The 27,771-nt window shown below is 37.4% G+C and overlaps 1 protein-coding gene across 2 annotated transcripts in view; it reads right to left on the bottom strand.

The window, feature by feature from the left end:
* GOLM2 (golgi membrane protein 2) overlaps nt 1-27,771 on the bottom strand; it is a 112,646-nt gene that overhangs the window by 29,676 nt on the left and 55,199 nt on the right. For both annotated transcript variants that reach the window (XM_082619397.1, XM_082619396.1), the window contains exons 5-8: nt 24,248-24,392; nt 23,856-23,936; nt 7,905-8,003; nt 6,795-6,965 (exon numbers count right to left, since the gene is read on the bottom strand). In XM_082619397.1, the coding sequence (XP_082475523.1) occupies nt 6,795-6,965; nt 7,905-8,003; nt 23,856-23,936; nt 24,248-24,392 (496 nt within the window). The remainder of the gene's footprint in view (nt 1-6,794; nt 6,966-7,904; nt 8,004-23,855; nt 23,937-24,247; nt 24,393-27,771) is intronic.

A 27,771-nucleotide genomic window follows, 5' to 3' on the forward strand; every position in this document is an offset into this window, starting at 1 on the left:
ATTGCCTATGTAATGAAGCCTCCATAAAAACCCATGGAGATTTGGGGAGATTGGCATGCTTGGAACAGGCATGGAAGCTCTGTGCTGTCTATGCAACTCTTCCATATGGCTCCTCCTGAGTTATATTTTTTATAAGCTGGTAATCTAGTAAGTAAAATGTTTCTCCAAGTTCTGCAAGCTGCTCCAGCAAACTAATTGCACCCAAGAAAGGGGCTGTTGGTACGTTAGATCTTCATCCAGTCAGTCAGAAATATAGGCAACAATCTGGACTTGTAATTGGCATCTGAAGTGGGGGAGGACTGAGCCCTTAACCTGTGAGATCTGAGGCTATCTCCAGGTAGATAGTGTCAGAATTGAGTTAAACTGTAGATACCCAGCTGGTGTTAGAGAATTGCTTAGTGGTGTGGGAAAAACCCACACACATTGGAACTGGTATCAGAATCGTACCATATGCTAGGGATAAAGTCAAGAAATTGAAAAAAATGGAAATTCTAGAGAGAGATAAAAATAGTGAAATAATTTAATGTGAGTTTATGTGTGTATAAGATAAACCAGAAGTAAATATCACAAAGGGAAAATAAATAATAATCCTGGGACAAATGGTTATCAACATAGAGAAAACTAAATTTGGATCATTGTATATTCCAAAGAGGTCAAATAATCCATTCGTGGTAAAAAAAAAAAATGAAAATTGAGTAGTATATTTACGGCCAGAAAAAGGACAGATGATTTTCAATAAAAGAAATGAAAGTTGTCATAAGAGTCAAGATGGATATGTTGGAATATACACAAATAAAAACCTATTGTGTTAAATTCAACTAAGTTGCAGGATACAAGATCAACAAACGAAAATCAGTCATAATTGGAGAAATGTGGAGGAAAGGGAACCCTTATGCTCTTGGTAGGAATGTAAATTGGTGCAACCACTATGGAAAACAGTATGAAGGTTCCTCAAAAAATTAAAAATAGAATTACCATATGATCCAGAAATTCCATTTTGTGTATTTATCTGAGGAAAATGAAAACACTAACTTGAAACAGGCACCCCCATGTTCATTGCAGCATTATTTACAATAGCCAAGATATGGAAACAACCTAAGTGTCCGTTGGTGGATGAATGGACAAAGTAAGTGTGGTATATATATGCAATGAAATATTATTTAGCAACAAAAAAGAATGAAATCTTGCTATTTGCAACAACATGGTTGAACCTTGATGGTATTATGCCAAGTGAAATAAGTAAGTACCATATGATCTCTTTTATATGTAGAATCTAAGAAAAAGTAAAACAAACAAATAAAAATCAAGCTCATAGGGACTTCCCTGGTGGCACAGTGGTTAAGAATCCGCCTGCCAATGCAGGGGACACAGGTTTGATCCCTGGTCCGGGAAGATCCCAAATGCCATGGAGCAACTAAGCCCATGAGCCACAACTACTTAGCTTGCGCTCTAGAGTCCACAAAGCCACAACTACCGAAGCCTGCGTGCCCTAGAGCCCAGCCCACAAGCCCACGTGCCGCAACTACTGAGTTCACGCACCGCAACTACTGAATCCTACGTGCTGTAGGGCCCATGTGTCGCAACTACTGAGCCCATGTGCTGCAACTACTGAAGCTCATGTGGCTAGAGCCCGTGGTCTGCAACGAGAAGCCACTGCAATGAGAAGCCTGCACGCTGCAACGAAGAGTAGCCCCTGCTTGCCACAATTAGAGAAAGCCCACAGCAATGAAGACCCAATGCAGCCAAAAAGAAAAAAAAAAAAATCAAGCTCATAGATACAGAGAACAGATTGGTGGCTGGCAGAGGTTGAGGGTGGGGACATGGGAGAAATGGGTGAAGGGACATCAAAAGGTAAAAAGGAAAAAAAATGTAGTTGATGTAAAATACTTATAAAATTTTTGAATCATATTCAAAATATTGACTTTTTATATATATATACACATGTTTATATATATGCTAATGTATATAACATAGGTATATTTTTACAGTATATTTAAAAACACTATTATTTCTAAAAGAGTGAAAATAAAATACCATTCTAAGATGAACCCAAATATTAGCATATTCTTAGAAATTTGCATTAAAATTTTTAAAACCAAAAGCCAAGGAAACAAATAAATCAGTCATATTTCTATGCACTAGCAATGAACAATCTGAAAAGGAAATTAAGAGAACAATTTGATTTACAATAACATAAAAAAGAATTAAATGTTTAGGAATAAATTTAACCAAGGAGGCGTAAGACTTGTACACTGAAAACTATAAAAACTGCTGAAGAAAATTAAAGATACCCTAAATAAATGGAAAGACATCCCATCTTCATGGATTGGAAGACCTAATATTGTTCAAATGATAATACTCCCCAAAGCAATCTACAGATTTAATGCAATTCCTATTAAAATCCCAACTGTCTCTTTAGTAGAAATAGACAAGCAGATCCTAAAATTCACATGGAATTGTAAGAGATGCCAAACAGTCAAAATAATCTTATAAAGAAGGGCAAAGTTGGAAGACTCACACTTCTCAATTTCAAAACTTACTACAAAGTGGCAGTAATCAAAACAGTGTGCTCCTGGCATCTGGTCTCAATGGAACAGAATTAAGAATCCAGAATAAACCCATACATGTGTGGTCAACTGATTTTCGACAAGGATACCAAGACTGTTCAATGGAGAAAGAAGGTGTCTTCAACAAATAGTGCTAGGACAACTGAATACCAATGCACAGAAGAACACAGTTGGATCCTTACCTCATACCGTATACAAATATTAACTTAAAATAGATCAAAAACTTACATATAAGAGCTAAAACTATTATTGTTGTGACCATTTTGCAATGTATACAAACGCTGAATCATCATGTTGTACACCTGAAACTAATATAATATTGTAAATCAATTATACCTCAAGTTAAAAAAAAGAGCGAAACTATGAGGTTCTTAGAAGAAAACATGACCTTTTTGATTTGGCAAAGGTTTCTTAGATATGACACCAAAAGCATGAACAACAAAAGAAAAACAGATAAATTGGACTTCATCAAAATTAAAAACTTTGTGCATCATAGGACACTATCAGAGAGTGAAAAAACAAACGATAGAATAGGTAAAAATATTTGCATATCATACATCTGATGAAGGGCTAGTATTCAGAATATATAAATAATGCTTAAAACTCAACAGCAAAGACAAACAACCCAATTTTAAAATGAGCAAAGGACTTGAATATACATTTCTCTAAAGAAGATATACAAATGGCCAACAAGTACATGAAAAGATGCTCAATGTCATTAGTCATCAGGGAAATGCAAATGAAAATCACAATGAGATACCACTTCACAGGCGCTAGGATGGCAACAGTAAAAACAACAGCAACAGTGGAAAGTACTGATAGTGTTGACAGGGATGTCAAGAAACTGGAACTCTCGTGCATTGCTGATGGAACTGTAAAATGGTGCAGCTGCTGTGGAAAACAGTTTGGCAGTTTCCTATAAAGCTAAACATAGAATTACCATATAATCCAGCAACTCTACATCTAGGTACACACCTAAGGAATTGAAAACAAGTGTTCAACAAAAGCTTGTAAATGAATGTTCATCGCAGCACTATTCACAATAGCCCAAAAGTGGAAACAATCCAAATGCCCATCTACAGATGAATGGATAAACAAAATGTATTCATACAATTGAATATTATCCAGCCATAAGAGAAATAAAGTACTGATACCTGTGACAACATGGCTGAACTTTGAAAACAGTACGCTAAGAAAAAGAAGCCAGACACAAAAGGCTACATATTGTATGATTCCATTTACATGAAATATCCAGGATTCCAGGTGAATCCATAGAGTCAGAAAATAGGTTAGTCATTGCCAAGGACTGTGGGTAGGAGAAAATGGGGAGTGACTGCTTAATGGGTACAGGGTTTTCTTTTGTAGTAATGAATACTTTCTGGAACTAGACAGTTGTAATGATTTCACAACATTATAAATGTACTAAATACCGTTGAATTGTGCACTTTGGTGAATTTTATATGTATTTTACCACAATTTTAAACTTATCTTTAATTTCTAAAAAAATCATTTGCATGATATAATAAAGTCTCATATCACAAAAGGCAGAAGAGGAAACTGAAGTACAGTTAATTTATCAAAGGTTAGCATCTGAATTATTGATAAAGATTTGACAGAAAGGTATAGGATCAACCTCCAAAGTTATCAGGCTCAGTGGTCAAAACTGATGCACAGATTATATACCAAGATATAACTATAGTATAATTCCTCACATAAAAATGGACAGGCCACCAGAAAGTAAATGCCTATTAAAACACCCTTAAGGAATCATTATATTCTAAATGCCTTACAAAAGAGTTAAAAAGCAAATGTGGCCAGGCCTTAGGGAAATAAATAAAAGTAAACATCTCTAGTGACATTGTGAAACTGTTCTAGAGAACAATCTGACATTATGTAACAGGAGCTATAAAGTTAGTCAAGTACTTTGACCTAATAAATTCAGTTAGGGGACTACACTTTTAAAGGAATACCCAAAGTAGGAGAAGCAGGAAATAATTTGAAAAAAAGATATTCATAATCATGACATCTAACATAAGAAAATATGAAATAATTTAAATAATCAAAGAGTAGAGCTAAATGTACTATTATTATTGCCTAAACACAATGGAATATATGCATATGTCTACGTGTGTGTATATGTGTATATATATACATTTTTAAATGACAACTACATAACTATTTGATAGGTTAAAACGCATGTAAGAAATAATGCCAAAGTAAATCACAAAACAGTGCTCACATTGATTTCAACTCTATATATACATTGAAAAGAATTCGGAGTAAGATTTTAAAACTCAATAGGCTCTTTCAAAAATAAATTGTAGGGAATTCCCTGGTGGTCCAGTGGTTAGGACTCCATGCTTCCACTGCAGGGGGCACAGGTTTGATCCCTGGTTGGGGAACTAGGCACCCACATGCCACACGGCACAGCCAAAAAAAAAAAAAAAATTGTGGAAAGTAGTAATTTCCTGGTGATCATTTTCCAATCACATTCTTTACCCAAAGACTGGTTAAAAAAAAAGAGAGGTAAGACAACAATAACAATTTTTATAGAATAAACTATAAGTAGAAGAAAATCTTAAGTGATCAAATTAAGATATTTTATCTTAGTAAGATTCTGACCTTACTAAGATTCTGACCTTTGAAGCCAATTCCCCAACAAGATTTGGAGGAAATATTTTTTCACTGTATTTAAAATGTTAACCATATTCTTGTAAATAAAAACATTTTTTATATAATACTTTAGCCAAGATACATGGATACGCTTTAAAATGTCAAGGAAGGAAAGTCAATTAAATGTACACAAAATATCTATTCATATAGATGCAGAAATATGAATAACTGTCATAAGACCAATTTAAAAATGTAACACTGTGGGGCTTCCTGGTGGCGCAGTGGTTGAGAGTCCGCCTGCCGATGCAGGGGACACGGGTTCGTGCCCCAATCTGGGAGGATCCCACATGCCGTGGAGCGGCTGGGCCCGTGAGCCATGGCCGCTGAGCCTGTGCGTCCGGAGCCTGTGCTCTGCAACGGGAGAGGCCACAACAGTGAGAGGCCCGCGTACCGCAAAAAAAAAAAAAAAAAAAAAAAAAAAAAAAAAAAAAGTAACACTGTGCAGTTATCACAGTAGAAACAACCTGTGTACAAGTAAATGCCTAAACACTGCTCTGAAGAGTTGTTGCCATAGAAGCCATCATTAAAAGTAAACAAAAGCAAACTGGAGCTTTCAGACATTCTGTCTATTCAGGAGTTGAAGGGAAGAAGCCTTAAAAATCAGAAGCAGTGGGCTTCCCTGGTGGCGCAGTGGTTGAGAGTCTGCCTGCCGATGGAGGGGACACGGGTTCGTGCCTCGGTCCGGGAAGATCCCACATGCCGCGGAGCGGCTGGGCCCGTGAGCTATGGCTGGGCCCGTGAGCTATGGCTGCTGAGCCTGCGCGTCCGGAGCCTGTGCTCCGCAGCGGGAGAGGCCACAACAGTGAGAAGCCCATGTACCGCAAAAAAAAAAAAAAAAAAGCAGAAGCAGTGAAAAGTACAGTTTAAGAGAGCTGGTCTAAGTGCCACTGTCCTGTCCCCAATTCTGTCTACTACCGGAATTTTTTCTTATACATCTTGAAAATCTAGCAATTAGAAAATTATGCAGATTAACAGGTATTGTCCATTTATCATAATCAATACCTCTGAAACAATTAAGCAGTCAAACATTATTACACAGTACTATGAATTTGTTCAATTTCTTTCACTTCTAACACCTAAATGAAGCAAATTGCAATTGGAGGGAATGGAAAAGGAAACCACATTGAACTTTCTACCATGGCAGTCTTTATTTCTTCCAGAACTCATTTTTCAAAACTCTTTATCTTCCCTCCTTTCTAATCAAAGTTTTCATATATTAGCCTAACAAAATATATCTTCTCTCACTTCTCAGAAAAATTTTACATTCCTAAGAACTAATAGCATTTTAAAAATCAACTCACCTGAAATTTATTTTTTAACACTAGAGAACAAGAGAAGTTTTTGAAAGTGTTCTTTAAAATATCTCTATCCATTTAAAACCTACTTTTCTTTTAAATTTTACAACCGCCATACTTTCTCTTTGTATGTATATAACTTCACTATACATCCATTAGTTAGAGATTATAATAATGAAGACCTTAATTCAGACTTGTAAATAAATATATTATATTTAAAGAAATCTTTTCAGCATAATATTCATCAACTGATTCTTACTTTGCTTCAATTTATGGAGATCACCGGCTCGATCCTTAGTAGCCTGCTTTAGAATATCTGCTTGAATTCTGGGTTCACTCTCCAAGTTAGGGCCTGGAATTAAATGTTGAAGAGGATTGGAAGGCTTCTGTTTTGAAGTTCTGGGGTTTCCATTGTGGTTTCCATGAGAATCTATGGCATAAAAACATCAAATTAAGGTCATATTTTGCAGAAGAATTTCATAAGACCTACCTGAGAAAAGGTAAGACACTGTTATCTGATACTGGGTAGTCAGGTAGCTTTTTTTTAAAGCTTTATCTTATTTCTTTAATCAAATCTTATAACCAATGTGATTTTAGTTGTGTGAAGTTTACTAATCATTCCCAGGTGGGTGGGTATCTTTAGTATTGATTATAAACCTGTTCATCAGTGGAATATATATCAATAGTAGAAACCCAAAGATTAAAATGGTAGTGATACCTGTAACTTTTCTTCCCTCCAAATTCTATATTGCTGTCAGAAATCTCCAAAATCCAATAAGGCTTTTAGAATTTTTAATCTTGAAGTCATTTTCATCTACACAGCGACACAACTGTTAACTCTTGATTCTTTCTTATTAGTATCTCCTGGATATAACTTTTCTTTCCCCTACCTCCCTTTTTAACTCATCAAAGCCTCGATTTAGATCTTTATTACAATTAATTTTAATCATATCAATTCTCATTTTAGGGGAACATTTCTGTAAAACTGAGTAGGTATTCAGTAGAAAACATACAGATAAGTACAGAGTAGGGAGTTTAATACAGGCAGATCTCATTTTATAGAAGGCCTCTGTGAGATAAACGAAATTTTGGAGAAGGTAAATACATATATACTAGTAGTGATGAAAGGGAACGTAGTCCAGAGTGGCAGAACAAATAATTCTTCCACTCTTAATAGTCCATTAAACAAAGTTCATTTTGTAATGATCTCTCCCTGAGTTTTTATCAGTCATTTGATAATATACAAAGTTAACTAGAATAATGAATGATACTTCACTGTGCTGCTAAGGGACATGTTTTATTCACTATGTAACAATACATGACCAGAAAATTGATTTTCAAATGGAATTTTAAGAATAAAACTTCATACCTGGAACCATATTTGGGGAGAGAGGTTGTCCAGTTGGAAGATGGGAGATTACTTGATGACTTTCATATTGAGAAAAGGAAACAGGGGGTTTCTTTAAAGCTAAAATTAAAAACAGATCCATATTATTCCCCGTGATATTATGGTTTCTAAATACCAACCACCATGAACCTGTTTACATTGCACTAATCCTCTATGATGCTTACTCTAATTTTGTAATCCTTATAGTTGGTATATTAACTAATTAATTTATGGTTACTAATTGATATATTGCACCATCCATCACAGATTTTGATGATCAATAAATCTGACCAGAATACAAGATAGGAATTCTGTCTTGTTCATCACTATATCTCGAATACCTAGAATAGTGCCTGGCATATAACAGGAGCTCAACTAAAATTTGATGAATGAATAAATAAATGAATCTCTTCAGATACAGTGAGACCTTTCTATATGGGTAGTATAAATAAAAATTGACATTTATAGATTAGGCAAAGCTATGAGAATATGCTACTCTAAGTTGCTCAGATTTTAAATAAAAATTAAATATGACTGATTCAACAAGTTCAGATTTTATTTTTGAAAAGGGAATTTTTTTTAACATCTTTATTGGAGTATAATTGCTTTACAATGGTGTGTTAGTTTCTGCTTTATAACAAAGTGAATCAGTTACACATATACATATGTTCCCATATCTCTTCCCTCTTGTGTCTCCCTCCCCCTCACTCTCCCTATCCCACCCCTCTAGGTGGTCACAAAGCACCGAGCTGATCTCCCTGTGCCATGTGGCTGCTTCCCACTAGCTATCTATTTTACGTTTGGTAGTGTATATATGTCCATGACACTCTCTCACTTTGTCACAGCTTACCCTTCCCCCTCCCCATATCCTCAAGTCCATTCTCTAGTAGGTCTGTGTCTTTATTCCCATCTCACCCCTAGGCTCTTCATGACCTTTTTCCCCCTTAGATTCCATATATATGTGTTAGCATACGTTATTTGTTTTTCTCTTTCTGACTTAATTCACTCTGTATGACAGACTCTAGGTCCATCCACCTCACTACAAATAACTCAATTTCGTTTCTTTTTATGGCTGGGTAATATTCCATTGTATATGTGTGCCACATCTTCTTTATCCATTCATCCGATGATGGACACTTAGGTTGCTTCCATCTCCTGGCTATTGTAAATAGAGCTGCAATGAACATTTTGGTACATGACTCTTTTTGAATTATGGTTTTCTCAGGGTATATGCCCAGTAGTGGGATTGCTGGGTTGTATGGTAGTTCTATTTGTAGTTTTTTAAGGAACCTCCATACTGTTCTCCATAGTGGCTGTATCAATTTACATTCCCACCAGCAGTGCAAGAGTGTTCCTGAAAAGGGAATTTTTAAGTTTTCTATAAAAAGCTTTACTAGCCAAGATGTACTTACTTAGAGTTGGGACTTTCTTCTCCCTTAAGAAATAAAGGCAATAGGGAAAGAGATCATTTTTCACTCACTCCACTGCAACCTTGGGCAGCTTAATGTGACAGAAAGGCAGAGAACAAGAAGGAAACTAGACAGAAGGCAAACAGATAAAGAGAAAAAAAACAGAGAGCCCATCTATAAGATATGGTTAGTGGCACATTTTATTCTTCTAAAACTTTGGTGTGGCAGACATGATGCTTTGTGACCCCATTTCATTATATTTTTCCTAGGCACAGAGGAAGATCAGGCTTCCTTACTTTTATGTGCCACGAAACTGGGTTCTAACCATAAGAATGTAAGTGAAACAGAATGAGCCACTTCCAACTATGCCAATAAAATCTTCTGTGCAAATTGCCTACAATCTCTCTTCCCTGCTGTCACAAATTAGAAGGCTACACATGAAGATGGTGGCATCAAATAATGGAAGAGGACACTGCTTAGAGAGAGCTGCAAAGAGAATCATGCAACCTGCATCAGTCTGTAATGTGAACAATAAATGAAACTTTATTGCTTTAAGCAATTGCAATTTGGGGATTATTTGTTAATACAAAACAGCCTTGTCAGTCCTAACTAGTATACTTGGGTTATTTTTATAATCCTCAAAGTTTATTTCGGTAACTGTATTTCATTTATTATTATATAGATTTCTAAACTTAAGGACCCAAGAAGTTTAAAATTCACTCTAAGAAAGCAACCCATTCAAATTTACAGAAAATTGAGGTTTTCTATATCTTACTGTGTTCCCCCATTTCCTTGTTTGTATTGCCAGCTGCAATGCCCAACACCCACCACCGCACATAAGACAGCTAAATAACAACAATCAGCTAACATCTTTAAAGAGCAGTACTTTCCCAGGTTTAACACCATTTTGATTTGCTAACAGACTCTGAGGACAACTAAGCGTCTGGTAGATATACTGGAAAGAGAAGTCAGTCACAATGTACAAACTTGTGGATCACTGTTGGACCCTAGCTGGCTCCAGTACTATATAAGCCAAAAGACAAAAGAGGGTACTTTCAATACTAAACAAGAAGTGATCATACATGTTCTTAGCTTTATTTAATAATGCCTCCTGCCCAAGAACAAGGTGACTATTCAGAGGCAAAACTATGAAGATTTAGATAGGTAGAAAAAGCTGGATTAAAAAGAGCCTTTATATACGGGTTCAATCCCTGGTTGGGCAACTAAGATCCCACATGCCATGTGGTGCAGCCAAAAAAAAAAAGAAAGCCTTTATAAAACATCCAGAGGAGTTTAGAACTGATATACAGGTATACCTTTGATATTGCAGGTTCAGTTCTAGACCACCGCAATAAAGTGAATATCACGATAAAGCGAGTTGCATGCATTTTTTTTGGTTTCCCAGTGCATATAAAAGTTATGTTTACACTATACAGTAGTCTATTAAGTGTACAGTAGAATTATGTCTAAAAAAACAATGTATACACACCTTAATTTAAAAATACTTCATTGTTAAAAAATACTAAACATTACCTGACCCTTTAGCAAGTTGTAATCTTTTTGCTGGTGGAAGGTTTGAAATATTGCAAGAATTACCGAAATGTGACACAGAGACAATGAAAAGAGCAAATGTTGGGAAAATGGTACTGATAGGTTTGCTTGACACAGGATTGCCACAAACCTTCAATTTGTCAAAAACACGATCTGTGAGGTACTGTAAAGCTAAGCACAATAAAACACGGTGTGTCTGTAGTAGAAACTATACAGTCAAGCCTTGACATCCATGGGGGACTGGTTCCAGGACACCCGACCCCACCCCCATGCTCAAGTCCCTTAGTCAATGCTCCTTATCCATGGTTCTGCATCTGAGGATTCAAACAACCACGGAGTGCAAATATAGTATACAATCTGAGGCTGGTTGAATTCACCAAGAAGGAACCTGAGGACGTGACTGTGGTAATATGGAGCCTTATAAGTTTGACGTGAATTACTACATTTCTGTAAAAATTTAGAAAAATAGAGAACCAGAAAGAAATTTAAAATGAGCTGTAATTCCACCACTTAAAGATAACCACTGCTACCATTTCAAGATTATCTGTTTTGTTTGTTTTTTTCTGTACATTACACCATATACCTTAAACAAAATTAGGACACCATCATATATACTATTTTATAATCTGATTTTTTTTCTTTTTTTTGTTATATAATCTGATTTTTTATTTCATATTTATATACATTTTTCTATTTCATCCCATTTTCCTCTACAACATTCCTAAATGGTAGTACTGAGTCCAAACTTCCAACTTACTAGGTTTGGCTAGAAAGATCTGGGTAAAGAATTGCCACAAGGACTTTAGAGTGCCATAAACTGCATCAGCTAAGCTAGTTGGTGGATAGACTTTTACTACTTAGGAAAAAGTAATGTGTGTTCTGTAAACACTTTGGTTTCTATGCTTTCACTGTGACTTGTTTATTTTCCTAGAAAAATTCCTTTAAAAAAAACTCCAGCCTTTTTTTTTGTTGAACTAAGGGGAGAGGTGATTTATTTATATCCAGGACAAGACAGAGGCTTTCCCAGGAGCCAGAATTAATAGTTACAGTTAGTGGTACCAAAACAAATGAAGATCCGGAATATTACTAGTGGACTTGGACACAAACTAAGACTGCTGATCTTGCTCTCCGATTTTGGATAGGATTCTTCAGACTTTTTTTCTATACACATACAGGTATCTAATTTTTCCTCCACAAAAATGAGATTACATTGTACGTGCTTCCGTGTAACCTTCTTTTTCATTAAAAAAATCGTAGGTATATTGGGAATTCCCTGGCAGCCCAGTGGTTAGGACTCTGCACTTTCATTGCCGAGGGTCCAGGTTCAATCCCTGGTTGGGGAACTAAGATCCCACAAGCCACATGGCGTGGCCAAAAAAAAAAATCATAGATATATTAATAAAAACAGTTCAACACTATCTTTTTTAATGATTACATATCACATTTATGGATAGAACACATTTAATGAACTTATAAGTTTACCTATAACATTTATATGGTCTTCAATTTATCATTATAAATAATTTTATGGTGAGCATTTTTGTAACTACGTGATAAGAGTGAGTTCTCAGGGAAGTACTAAACACTAGGTCAATGACTATGTGTACTTCTTAAACAAATTAAGAGAAACTAAATAAATGTGAGCTCAAAGACAACTTAAGTCTGGGAAAGAATTAGACACTGAAAAGAATGCAAACAATTATGTATGATATTAAAGTTATAATTTGTGATATATTTTACTCAGGTCTTCTCCATTGATGACCACTGAGAGCCGGGGAAAACATACAAGTCAACAGAGGACAGCATGCTACTATCAGATAATATCATTAATAACTAGGCTGTTGGGCTTCCCTGGTGGCGCAGTGGTTGAAAGTCCGCCTGCCAATGCAGGGGACACGGGTTCGTGCCCTGGTCCGGGAAGATCCCACATGCCGCGGAGCGGCTGGGCCCGTGAGCTATGGCTGCTGAGCCTGCACGTCCGGAGCCTGTGTTCCACAAAGGGAGAGGCCACAACAGTGAGAGGCCCGCGTACCGCAAAAAAAAAAATAAATAAAATAACTAGGCTGTTAAAATATATATCATTGATAAAGCCATTATTAAGGAAAATTACCAAACATAAAATGGTAAAACCTATTTAACATAAAGACAAAATACCGGATACACTAGAACACATAGCTTTTATCTTACCACTATGATACTGGGTTTTGTCTTTTTTATAAAGGAGAGCTATCAAATTTAGAAATTCAGTCTTTTAGCAATACTTATTAAGTGCGTACTATATGCTAAGCACTGTTCTAAAAAGCTGGAGATTCCGCGGTGGACAAAACAGACCAAGTTATATAACAACAAATAATTAAAAAGTATGTACATGGGGTGACCCAACACTGGAGCCTGCCTGGGCTCTTTGGTGGGGCTGGTGGTGGACTCTGGGAGGGCTCACGCTGGGGGGTGCTTCCCCAAACTTCTGCTGCCAGTTTCCTTGTCCTCACGGTGAGCCACGGCGACCCCCCACCTCTGCAGGAGACCCTCCAACACTAGCAGATTCCACATATAAGTGATATATGATATTTCTCTTTCCGTGCCTGAGTTGCTTCACTTAGTATGATAGTCTCCGGGTCCATCCATGTTACCGCAAATGGTATTCTTTCTTTCTTTTTAATGGCTGAATAATATTCCATTGGTATGTACCACATCTTCTTTGTCCATTTGTCTGTCAGTGGACATTTGGGTTACTTCCATGTCTTGGCAATTGTGAACGGTGCTGCAGTGAACACTGGGGTGCATGTATCCTTTCGAACCATGTTTTTCTCTGGGTGTGTGCCCAGGAGTAGGATTGCTGGATTGTATGGTAGCTCTAGTTTTGGTTTTTGGGGGAACCTCCATACTGTTCTCCATAGTGGCTGTACCAATTTACATTCCCACCAACAGCATAGGAGGGTTCCCTCTTCTCCACACCTTCTCCAGCGTTTGTTGTTTGTAGACTTTTTGATGATGGCCGTTCTGACCGGTGTGGGGTGATAACTCATTGTGGTTTTGATTTGCATTTCTCTAATGATTGGTGATATTGAGCATCTTTTCATGTTAAAGGCAATATATTTTAACTATATTCACTAGATCCAATCAGCCCTTGATTTATTTCTATTGTATTAAAATGCTACTTTACACTTGAAAGTAACATAATATTGTAAATCAACCACACTTCAATAAATAAATAAATTAAGTAAATGCTACTTTAAAAAAGTATGTACAGAATATAATATAAATGTCAGAGTGAAAATGTTATGCATAAAGTAAAACAGGGACGTGTGATAGAGAGTAGTGGGACATTCTATTTTAGTTGGTTGGTCAGGGGAGGCATTTCTGAAGGAGACATATTTGAGCAGAGGTATGAATGAAACGTGGAGGAAGACTATTCAGGCAGAGACCAGTAAGTACAAAGGCCTTGAGACAGGAACATTCACAGCATATCTGAGGAAATGCAAAGAAAGCAGTGAGGGGAAAGCATAGAAATGAAGTCAGAGAGGAGAGAAGGGGCCATATTAGAGACAACGAACAATAAAAAAATGTTAGGGGGCTTCCCTGGTGGCGCAGTGGTTGAGAGTCCGCCTGCCGATGCAGGGGACATGGGTTCGTGCCCTGGTCCGGGAGGATCCCACATGCGGCGGAGCGGCTGGGCCCGTGAGCCATGGCCGCTGAGTCTGCGCGTCCAGGGCCTGTGCTCTGCAACGGGAGAGGCCACAACAGTGAGAGGCCCGCATACCGCAAAAAAAAAAAAAAAAGTTAGGATAGGTAGTTAGGGGGCTGAGGGCTGGTACTAAACTGGTAATTCCAAAGGAAGCAGTAATAGTACTAATTATAATAATAGTAGCTCCCACTTTCTGAATACTTAGTATGAACCAGGCAATAATCTCATGTCACTCTCAAATCTATCTGAGGTAGATATCCCCTTTCACAGATGAGGAACTGAAACTCATGACAGTAGAGATGAGACATACCTCTCACTTGACTTAAAAATTCAAAGTAGTCATTTCTGGAGAACCTGGCTGATATGCTTACAAAAGGCAATAGGAAGTTTAGGGCTAATCCTCCTCAGCTTCTCTATTAGCCCTCAGCTGCAGCCTTTACCCTGAGAACCAAAAAAGAAGTATCCTTGCCTTTCACTCTCATTTTCTTATTTCAGTGACAGCTACAATCTTTAAAATGTTCATATTCCCGGTTTTCTGCCTTACAGGGCTTCACAATCCAGTGCCTGTGACGACGGAAAAGGAATATGGCACTAGTAAACAGTGGTGCTCAAATCTGGCAACACTTCAGTTTTACAGATAACACCCCGGACATACTGAATATCAGGATGGTACCTAGGTATCTGTATTTATTAAAAGCTCCAAAGGTGGTTCTGTTGCACAGCTAAGAGAATAAAAGAATAAAAAGCAGGGGCTTTAGAGTTAGACCAGGGCTCAAATCATGGCTCTGTAATTTATTAACTGTAAGACTTTAGTGCCTAATTTCTTGAAGCCTCAGTCTTCATCTGAAAAACAGGGATAATGCCATCTGCCCTGCATGATCAATGTGGGGAATAAGTGAGAATATTTGCTAAAAGATTGTGATAGATGCCTGGAAAATAGTAGGTGTTCAACATATACTAAGTATTTAGAGTTGTCAAAGTTAAGCATTTATCACTAAAATGAAAAAGAATCCAAGATTCAGGTTAAAGAAACAAAAACATTTAAATGTGAAACTACCAGCCCTAACCAATTTATTGAGCCTCCTGATTACACAGTTTGCTCACACTTAGGAATCCTGATGAATGTTTAGTTATAGTAATGTTTTTGGAAGTTCACGAAACTCTGATCAGTAATTACCCATTAAAATAGTAATCATTCAGAAGCATGAACAAAACAATGATGTAACATTCTTATGTTATTTTGTTCTGCGTACATAAACAGATGTAACATGCTTGTAACTGCTCAAATATTGACCAGTGGAGCCATCTCAGCCCTCTAAGAAATACAGATACATGTCTATAGAGACTATTAAAATGATGTTCTAATATAGCTCCTAAGACCTGGTCTGTGAACTGAAATTCCTTCATACTTAAAAATCCATTTATATAATTTAAAAAGAATAACATGGACTTCCAATGCTAGCCATGACATAATAACTAGTACTGGACTTGCCCTCTCTCACATCCTAAACAATTTTTAATATGGACAAAATAGATAAAGCATTGGACAACCAGAGTACAAGACCAATTCTTGAAAGAAGCGATATACATGAGATGAACAGTCTTAGTGAGCAGAGGAAGCAGATTGAGCTGCTGAGGTAGCTGGAACTTGTAGGACAGAATACTATAAAAAAAGGAGCTGTGTGAAATGGGGGACAAAAATCTGCATGAATAGTCCCCTTGGGTCTCTGGCCAAGACCTGGGCTGTGTATACATATGGTGAGACTCTATGGGGCCTAACACATAGCACCTGCTAAAGGGCTGAGAACTGAACAAAAAAAACAGAGGTCCTGTAGTACTTGGAGACAACTGGATCTCTGGCCCACAGTACAGAATCTTCACTGAGCATCTTGGGCATTCAAATGAAATGCTAGAAGTCTACTTTAAAAGAAGGGATCACACCTTAGAGTTAAGGGCCATGTCCTCAGACTAAGAACAAAATCAACACTGACCTGCCCAAACAAAGCATAAAACCAAGCCTAACAGAATCAAGAAGATCCACCAGTAATTTAACTGTCTGCAAGAAAAAAACTCAGCACCCTTTAAAAGAAGACAACAAAATCCATTCATACAGTACACGATAAAGTTACTAAGCATATAAAGAAATAGGCAATACCACCCATAATTAAGAAAAAAAGCAATCAACAGAAACAGACTCAAAAATGATCCATTTGTATAAACTAGCAAACAAGGACTGGTAAACAACTGTTTTACACACACAAATACACACACACACACACAAAGATTTAAAGGGAAAGATAGGGATATCCAACAGAGCAGTGGAAACTAAAACAAGAACCAAATGGAAATTCTAGAGCTGAAAATACATCTGAAATGAAAACTACACTAGATGGGTTCTGAATAGCAGTCTAAACACTGCAGAAAAAGGCGTCAATGAACTTGAAGACAAATCAAAGACATTAAAAAAATTGAAAGAGAAAAACTATTGTAAAAAAATGAACAAAAATTCAGTGACATGTGGGACGATATCAAGCAGTCTGCAATGCATGTATTTTGAGTCTTAGGGAAAAAATAGGGCAGAAAAATTACTAAATAATATTCGAATTTGAATATTCACCAAATTTGGTGAAAAAATCACCCCCCAGATTAAATAACCTCAGGGAATTCCAAGCAGGATAAGTACAAAGAAAAACAAGACCAAGGCACACTTTAGTCAAACTGATAAAAATGAAAGCTAAAGAGAAAAATTTTAAAGCAGTTAGAGAAAACGAATACACACTAATACAAAAGCACAACAGAAAGAATAACGGTTGACTTAGAATCATTGTTGGCTAGAAGGCAGTGGAATTGCGTCTTTAAAGTGCTGAAAGAAAAAAAAACAACAAGCATATTTCTATATCCAGTAAAAATATCCCTCAAAATGAGTATGAAATAAAAATGTTTTCAGATAAACAAGAGTTGGAAAAATTTGTTGCTAGAAGACTTGCATTTCAAGAAATGCTAAAGGAAGTTCTTCAAGCTGAAGGGAAAATGATAATCAAGATAGAAATTAGAATCCATGGGAAGGAATAATGAGCACTGTTTAAGCGGTAAGTATGTGGTAAATATAAGAGACCATAATATTTTCTTCCCCCAATTTCTTAAAAGTTTTTTTTTTAAATTTATTTATTTATAATTTTGGCTCCCTTAGGTCTTTGTTGCTGCGTGTGGGCTTTTCTCTAGTTGTGGCGAGTGGGGGCTACTCTTCGTTGCAGTGCCCGTGTTTCTCATTGCGGTGGCTTCTCTTGTGGCAGAGCACGGGCTCTAGGCATGCGGGCTTCAGTAGTTGTGGCTCGCGGGCTCTAGAGCATAGGCTCAGTAGTTGTGGCGCACGGGCTTAGTTGCTCCGCGGCATGTGGGATCTTCCCGGACCAGGGCTTGAACCCATGTTCCCTGCATTGGCAGGCAGATTCTTAATCACTGCACCACCAGGGAAGCCCTTAAAAGGTTTTTTAAACCAAAGTAATAATGAAAACACTGGGATTTTTTTTTTTTTAGCAGTATGCAGGCCTCTCACTGCTGCGGCCTCTCCCGCTGCGGAGCACAGGCTCCGGACGCGCAGGCCCAGCGGCCATGGCCCACGGGCCCAGCCGCCCCGCGGCATGCAGGATCCTCCCGGACTGGGGCACGAACCCGCGTCCCCTGCATTGGCAGGCGGACTCCCAACCACTGCGCCACCAGGGAAGCCCTAGGATTTTTAACATATAGAAATATCATATATGATAACAACTGCACAAAGAATGAGGCAAAGTAAATGGAATTATATCTCTGTAAGGTTCTAACATTTTACATGAAGTAGTACAATACTATTTCTAAGTATACCATGATACGTATAGGATGCATATAGTAATCCCTAGAATAACCACTAAAACACAATACTTTAGAAGTATAGTTTTTAAAAAGTGAGAGAAACAGGTACCAATTAAACCCTCAAACTCACTGAGTCCCATTCTATCCTATTCTCCCTGGATGATACTTGCTGGTTCAAGGCTATTTTGATTCCTTTTTTCTTAATTGTGGCCAATGTAAATTGTGGCCCTATAAAATATGACAGTGAAAGAAATGTCTTTCAATTATAAACCAAATGTATCATTAGAAGTTTATGTAATTATGTACCTTTAGTAGCAGTTTCCAGGAATATGTACAATTTGATATTGTGCTAGTATTTCTCCCCTACAACAACAATAAAAAATGCCCAATTTTACCTGATTTGTTTCTTCTATAACAGGGATGTTTGAAAACTTTTTCTTAAAGGGCTAGATAGTGAATATTTTAAGCTTGTAGTCCATACTCAACTCTGCTGTTCTAGCACAAAAACAGTCATTGACAATACACAACAAATGAGCATGATATTGTTTCAGTAAAACTATTTATTAAAACAGGCAACCAAGCTGTAGTTTGCCAATTTCTGTTTTACAAGATGCCTAAAAGTCTATTTACAATGATTTAATTTGTTAAAATATTTTAATGTATTTTTATAAATTTAGATAATTTTTCCTCTAAAAGCTCTAAACTTTAGAGAATCTTTGCCTCCCAAAAAAAGATTAACTACACTGCTTCTTTAAAACATAATCTTTTATCTCCTCTCAAATATCACTGTAATTATCTCTCTTTAATTTTTTAAAAGATATTTATTTTTGAATAGGTATTTAATAAAATTACCTTATAAAATTTTGAAACCAACATTCAAAAGGTTATATAATGAAAAGTCCCCTTTTCATCTCTATCCTTAGTCTTCTTCCCCAGAAACAAACCCTATTACCAGTTTCAATTAGAGCAGCACTATCCAATAGGACTTTCTGCAATGATGGAAACGTTCTATATCTGTGCTGTCCAATACAATAACCAGTAGCCACGGTGACTATTAAGCCCTTGAAGTGTGGCTAGTTTGACCAAGGAACTGAAATTTTAGTTTTATTTAAGTTTAATGAATTTAAATAGCTACATGTGACCAGCAGCTAATGTACTGATATTAGGCAGTGCAGATCTAGAGAATCCTCTGAGAGCAGTGGTTTTCTAGGTTGGCTACATAATACAATCACTTAAGAAGCATTTAAACATTCAGAGCCCTAGCAGCAACTCAGATCACATATATAAAAATCTCTGGAGTGGGACTCAGGCATCGTTTTTTTTTTCTTCTTCTTCTTTTTTTAACTCCCCAGTGATTCCAATATATGGCCAAGGTAGAAATCTTCTGTTCTAGAAAGTTATCTTATAAATAGAGTAGCTCTACCTAGAAAGAAAACCAAACTTTTAGAAAACCAAAAAGTTTTTCTTTATAAATTATTAATTATAAAAGAACTTCTGGGGCTTCCCTGGTGGCGCAGTGGTTGAGAGTCCGCCTGCCAATGCAGGGGACACGGGTTTGTGCTCCGGTCCAGGAAGATCCCACGTGCCGCAGAGCGGCTGAGCCCGTGAGCCATGGCCACTGAGCCTGTGCGTCCGGAGCCTGTGCTCCGCAACGGAAGAGGCCACCACAGTAAGAGGCCCGAGTACCGCAAAAAAAAAAAAAAAGAACTTCTGACTGCTTAGGTACATAAAAATCTTTATATCTTTATGAGTTTTCCCCAAAGTAAATCATTAGAGGCAATTTTTACTGAGATTGACTAGATCTTAACACTAGAAAGAAGTTTCCAAGTAAGAAATAAGATTTTCCTCTCTGTTGATATGCATGATATGGAAAAGGTATTTCCATTACATACTATTAAGGAACTCTTAAAAATCAATAAGGAAAATACCAACAATCCAATAGAAAAATGGGCAAAAATGATTACCAGGCAAATCACAGAAGAAGGCAACAAAAATGGCCAATAAACATATGAAGAGATGTTTAATGTCACTCATACCAAGGCAAATTTAAGGTACCATTTCAGATTGGCAAAAAGTTTAAAGTATAGCAAACTCAAATATTAGTTGAGGATGTGGATAAACAAAAACTGTCATATATTACCAGCAAAAGTGTAAACCGATATAAGTATAGTAAAGCTGAAGATACTCTATAATGCAAGAATTCTACTTTTAAGTTCATATCCTTGTGCACAGCTTTGCAACCACTGCACTGGGAATTGTTTACAGACTACCAGTGTGTTGAGCTATTGATCTCCTCCACCCTCAGTGACTGCGTAGGACTTGTGACAGCTATATCTCTAGGCCTGTCCTCTAGTCAGCAACAAGCTCACCTTTTAATCTCAATGTACTAATCAAATACTAGAAGTATCCAGAGACTCTCAGGTGCACAAGAAGATATATATGAGAATGTCCACTGTAGTATTTGCTTGAAATAACAACAACAAAAAACACCTGGAAGTGGCCTAATTGTTTATTATATATGAATAGATAAATTATGGTATATTTATACAGTGAAATAATTATAACTGTTAAAAAGCCACAGGTATAACGCAGGTGAGTCTCAAAAGCATAATACTGAGGGGAAAAAAAGTTGCAGAATCATATAAACAATAAGACATCATTTATTTAAAGTTTAAGAAAGCAAACAAAACAATACTTTATAGTTTTACAGATGTTTACAAGTGCAGTAAAAGTCGAAAAACATGTATGGAAATTGATACACACCAATCTCAGCACAGTAGTTACCTCTGAGGAAGAAGAGACAGGATTGAGATCTGGAGGGTACACAGGGAGGATTCAGTTCATCAGTAATGTTTTATTTCTTTAACAATAACATCAATAACAGAAATATCTGAAACTAATGTGGCAAAATGTTACATTATTTTTGTGTGTTTTTTTAAAGGGCAGTGGATATTGACTATTCATTATGTTATTTTCTATCTTTTTCTGTATGTTTGGAATGTTTCTAAATCTAAAAAAGTTTAAAAACTAGTGATATAAATATGTAACTGCCTAACATCACAGGTGCCTAAAATATCCAGGTCAAGAAGGTAATGGGTTAAACTACAAGACTCCTGTAAAATCTTGTGACTAGCTCCAAATAAACATTAAAAACAAACAAAACCCATTAAGGTTTAGCTCTATGGCTTTGGAAGCTGAGAAGCTGAAGCATCATGCTAACCACAGGCGCATGCTATATACCCCTTGACTGTTTCAGAGCTGTATTTTAAGAGTTCAGCACTGCTCTGCTATAGTTGCTAGTACAGTCTTGGCTATTGTAAACAAAACTGCTATTAACACATAAGGGTCTGTTTTTAAATTACAAGGATGGAAAAAAAAAATAGAAGGATGAACTGTTCTTCCCTCTACTTCCTCTGTGGGATTATTGCCTCTATAGTCATTAGGGACTCCACATACACACCAGAACTTGTACTGGCACTAAGAATTATGACATAGATTACTTCAGGGAGAAAAGACAATACTCAGTAAAAGGAGTGACAAGGAGATAAAAATATGTTTCTAATAATATAAAATACTCATGGTAATAACCACAGCAGCTAAGATTTATATAGCACGGGCTATATGCCAGGCACACTGTTCTTGGTGCTTTACATTTAAACCTCACATCCACCCTATGAGGTTGAAACTGTTATCCTATTTCACTGATAAGGATAAGGGCAAATAAATGATCACATGCCTGTTAAAAGATAGAGCCAAGGGTCTGAATCCAGCAGTTTGACTCTAGAGACCATTGCCCCACTGCTAAAGATATTCTGGTAATTTGACCATACACATTTACTGGGACCTTGCCATGTGCAAGGCATGACCATACTGAGAGCTCAAGGTACGAAGGTACAACATGGCTTTCCTTTGTGTTTGCATCTAACTAGACTCTATAGCTCAAAGTTTCTTTTCACCAGTGACTATATAAAAATAATTTTTATACTCAAAACATTTCTCTAAATAATTAAGGATAACTGTTATGAACAATGATTCTCAAAGCAAAGCACCAACAGTTCAAAGAGGTTCAAAAATTAATCCAGAAGACTTCTGGTTTCTGGTTCTGCATATAAGGAGCTCAGAAGTTGCCACTCTATCCTAACAACAAGAAAAAAGCTAAACAGTCTGAAAAATCAACAACTGTTCTTGTGTCCATAAGAAAGAGTAGGACACAGGGCAAACTACTACAACCATGATTAGAGAGACAGGCAAATATGGGAGGCTTGGTTTACAGGAGAGACTAAAGAACAGAAACTGCCATAGGAGGCAGTGCCAGGGTACCAAAACCTGAACTGTAACTAATTAATTGCCAGAGGCTCAGTATGGGCAACTCATAGTTAAAACTCTAGCGGGGGCTTCCCTGGTGGCGCAGTGGTTGAGAGTCGCCTGCCAATGCGGGGGACGTGGGTTCATGCCCCGATCCAGGAAGATCCCACATGCCGCAGAGTGGCTGGGCCCGTGAGCCATGGCCGCTGAGCCTGCGCGTCCGGAGCCTGTGCTCCGCAACGGGAGAAGCCACTGCGGTGAGAGGCCCGCGTACCCCCCAAAAAATAAATAAATAAAATAAATAAAGTGTCGGGTGATTAACTGAAAAGAAACGCCATGTCCTAAAAACCTATATAAGGGTATTACTATGCCATATTAAAGCACATCAACAACACAGAAATCTAGGAACATTTAGCCTGAAAGAAATAAACCACACATACTTTTAGTAAACATAAGTAACTAACATAGCATAACTGTCATGAGAAATAACTCTGAGTCATCAAGAAAAAGTTCAAATATGTTTGACGTTTTTTTTATGCTTGACTCTTAAGGCAAAAACAAGTACTTTATACATTTTAGCAAAATTTTTCATAAAAATATATCCAACACAATTATATCTTGGCAACTAATGGGGAGTTAGTTAACTGGAAATATCAATCATCCAGATATCTGTGACTTTTCTCAGGTGTTACTCAGAAAAACAATAGTCACATTATGGGCTTCCCTGGTGGTGCAGTGGTTAAGAATCCACCTGCCAGTGCAGGGGACACAGGTTCGAGCCCTGGTCCGGGAAGATCCCACATGCCGTGGAGCAACTAAGCCCGTGCACCACAACTACCGAGCCTGCGCTCTAGAGCCCGCGAGCCACAACTACTGAGCCCACGTGCCACAACTACTAAAGCCTGCGTGCCTAGAGTCTGTGCTCTACAACAAGAGAAACCACTGCAATAAGTCCATGCACTGCAATGAAGAGTAGCCCCAACTCGCCACAACTAGAGAAAGCCCATGCGCGGCAACGAAGACCCAACGCAGCCAAAAATAAATAAATAAATTTATTTTTTAAAAAAACCCAATAGAGTCACATGAAAAATAACATGATCACTTCAGTTAAATATTCTAATAACTTTTACTTACCAATGGGAAGATCCTCAGCTTTTGCAAGGTCATTCTCTTCTATTCCAGGCATTCCTGCATCACCACCTCGTTTGATTTGTTCTGCCCAAGTTAACAGTAACAAAAAATATAATTTTATATTTTTCATTACATAAATTAAAAATATTCTGAAGGAATATAATAATCAGTTTGTAGAGCAATAGGCTATATCAAATGAATATCTTTATATCTTGCTTTGGACATAGTTGTAACTCTATAAACTTACTGTTTCTTCTTCTCTATTAAAGGATCCAAATTTGAAACAGACACCTAATCATAATGGAAGTAAAATCAAACAATATTCTTTATGATTCAATAATCCACTTCAAAATGAGAAAAGTCAATATCTTATTAACACAAAATAATAGTAATACCTTTCCCATGTGGAATATGATTGCTTGAGGGTTCTTCATGCTTGCCTGCAGCATTCTCAGCAACTTTTGGAATGTTTTTAGGTACTGCATGATGGTTTATATCCAATTCATTTCCATCTTTTGATTCAAACTTGTGGGCCTCTTGCTGTTAGATTAGGTAACAGTAAGCATTTTTCAGTTCAAAATGTGAAACTACTGACACAACTATTAACTTAATATTCTGAAACAGTTCATTTTTTTGAAATACGTACCATGGGTCTAAATTCTAAACACTTAGAGATGTGGGATATATTATTTTCTGTTCAGTTTTTATACCTGATATGAATTCAGAGAATAATATTTTTTAAAAGTCTCTATCATAAATGGCCTAAAATTTTAGGCAGAGATAATTCTCTTTGGCTATGCTGATAATTCTCTTTGGTGATTCTGTGAGAAGACAGTCTTGCTGCGCACTGTAGGTTGCTGTGGAGGCCTACAGTTTGGCACAGTCTTGGGTGCTGTGGGCAGAGTGGATTCTGTATAGGCATATGTTGTAATCGAGCAGGATAGCAGAGAGCAGGAGGATGGCACACAGGTGCCCCCTCAAGTGTGACAGATGGCTACTGACATTGTCAAGCTTTTCCCCAAGTAGAAACAGCAAGGGTGGAAAACAGGCAAACTTCTTCCCAGGTGCACTGGCCACTCAAGCATAGGAAGGAATGGCAGAACAATGCACAAGTCAGTGCTCCCTGTAACCTGCTTCAACTAACCATATCTCCTCCTTGGAAACTTGAATCTTCAGGTTTATGATTAGGTCTGACTCAATTCTGTGGGGGGCCAGTTTTCTCTTTTATATTGGTTGAGTTGCCTCAGTGGAAAAATGGGAGAGGCAAGGAGTCAAGTACACATGCTTGGGTTGCCATATTAATATTTAATGCATAATAATATTAACATTAAATGTTCTGTCAACTCTAAAGCATTATGCAATGCAATCATTGGTAACATTATAAAAAACAATAGTACTAAAAAATCTACAGAAAATCTAGAAAAATAGGAGGCAAATTGTAAGAATTTGTCACAATAAAGAAGAAAGGGGGCCTCCCTGGTGGCACAGTGGTTGAGAGTCCGCCTGCCGATGCAGGGGATACGGGTTCGTGCCCCGGTCTGGGAGGATCCCATATGCCGCGGAGCGGCTGGGCCCGTGAGCCATGGCCGCTGGGCCTGCGCATCCGGAGCCTGTGCTCCGCAACGGGGGAGGCCACAACAGTGAGAGGCCCGCATACCGCAAAAAGAAAAAGAAAAAAAAAAAAAAAAAAAAAAAAAAAAAAAAAAAAAAAGAAGAAAGGGTGCTTTGACAATCAGGTGTAGGTATTCCAGTGTACCTGGCAGATAAAGGACATTTGCACTGTGTTTCATAGTTTACAAATTGTTTTCAAGTCTATCCTTTAGTGGAGACAAATGAACAGTTTTGGGAAAAACAAAATAAAACTGAGGCCTAAATAAGTTTAAGCAGCTTGTTCAAGATTACAAAGCTAGAGGAGTGTGGAAAAGGGATTCAAACCACAGTCTTTCTCATTCCCACAGTTTTGGGGAACTTGGTAAGTGATAGCCAATTCTGAGAGCTTAATTGTTGATGAGTGAAACGATAAACTGAACTTTCTGAACATGTCAATATGAAAGCCAAAGGTGAGAAAATCGATGAGGTACAACCTGAGCAGCCATCCTGCATCTCTGTGCATTTTTGCTATAATGTTACATCATAAGGCTACTTCCATAATATTCCACTGCTTTTTGATGTGGATAAAACAAACAATAATAAACAAAACTTAAAAGTCAACAAACTACTGGTCAAAAATACTTTTCCATTTAAAACAGTTAATAAAGATGTCGTCCCTTTGATGCATTATTAACGGCGATACCTTTACGTGAATGGACAATATTAAATACTATTAACAAAATAAGATGGCTTTCTAAATGCAGTACTGTTGATTTGGTAAGGGGGCCACCTAATTGTTTTTTTGTTTTTAATAAATTTGTTTTTTTATTTTTGGCTGTGTTGGGTCTTTGTTGCTGCGTGAGGGCTTTTCTCTAGTTGTGGAGAGTGGGGGCTACTCTTCGTTGCAGTGCGCGGGCTTCTTGTTGCGGTGGCTTCTCTTGTTGCGGAGCGTAGGCTCTAGATGCGCGGGCTTCAGTAGTTGTGGCACATGGGCTCAATAGTTGTGGCTCACTGGCTCTAGAGTGCAGGCTCAGTAGCTGTGGCACACGGGCTTAGTTGGTCCGCGGCACATGGGATCTTCCCAGACCAGGGCTTGAACCCATGTCCCCTGCACTGACAGGCAGATTCTTAACCATTGCGCCACCAGGGAAGTCCCCCTAATTGTTTTCTAAATAAACTTCTTACTCTGAAATAATTTAGATTTATAGAGAAGTAATTACCCATCTCTCAATTTCCCTTAACGTTAACATCACATTAGCACAGCACATTAGCAAAACTAAGAAACCAACATTAGTACATTATTAACTAAACTCCAGACTTTACTTAGATTTCACCACTTTTTCCATTAAGACCTTTTTCTGTTCCAGGATCCAATCCAGGATACTACACTGCATTTATTCAATTTAATTAATTTATTTATTTAATTTTTTACTACATTGCATTTAAATACTCAAGTCTTCTTAGTCTCCTCTGGTTTATAACCATTTATCTTTGTAGCATGAAAGCAATAAACAATTGAGTGTGGCTGTGTTCTAATAAAATTGTATTTGTAGACACTAAGATTTGAATTTTTTACAACTTTCCCATGTCATAAAATATTCTTTTGATTTTTTAACCATTTTTCAATGTAATGACCGTTTTTTGCTGATGGGCAGTTAAAAACAGGCAGGAGATTGGATTTAGTTTGCTGACCCCCTCCCCAGAGTAATTTCCAAGACAGGAATGTACTTAGTTAAAAAATAATAATAATCCCTCAATACAACTTATGCTTGTTTCATATAGCTTACAATGGATTTGTTCCTACGAAAAACAACTCAAATTTCACAGAATCAACTAGTTGTAGTAGTTGAAGAAGAGAGAATGAGGATGAGGAGTAGAATTAGGCAGCTAGTATGTCACCCTACAAAGGAGAAATTCTCTTAAGCATCTCCATTCCTCCCCACCTTGCTCCATTTAGGGCAGGATAACTGCAAAGAAGAACTGGAGTAGATATTAGCTAATTAATAATGTAAAAATAGCCTAATATAGAAGAGCAGAAAGGGAGAACTACACTTGGCAGGAAAAAGGATAAAGCTTATATACGTGCTTCTTGGGAGAAGAGAAGAGAGCAAATTCATCCCATTATTTATATACTGGGCTTGTAATAACACAATTGCAACAGCAAGCCTCTTGTCCCCTTCCTTCCATGTTCTACTATGCTCCTCTAACCATCCAGTGTCTCAATAATACCTTCTGGCTGCCCTCAATGCCACCTAGGTAGCTCACTCAGGCCTGCCATCTTCCAGCAATCTATCCCCATGTCTCTTCAAGGAAGACTGCAGATAGGCAG

This window comes from Mesoplodon mirus (assembly GCF_964341445.2).
Source record: "Mesoplodon mirus genome assembly, chromosome: 4".
NCBI classification, from domain to species: Eukaryota; Metazoa; Chordata; class Mammalia; order Artiodactyla; family Ziphiidae; genus Mesoplodon; species Mesoplodon mirus.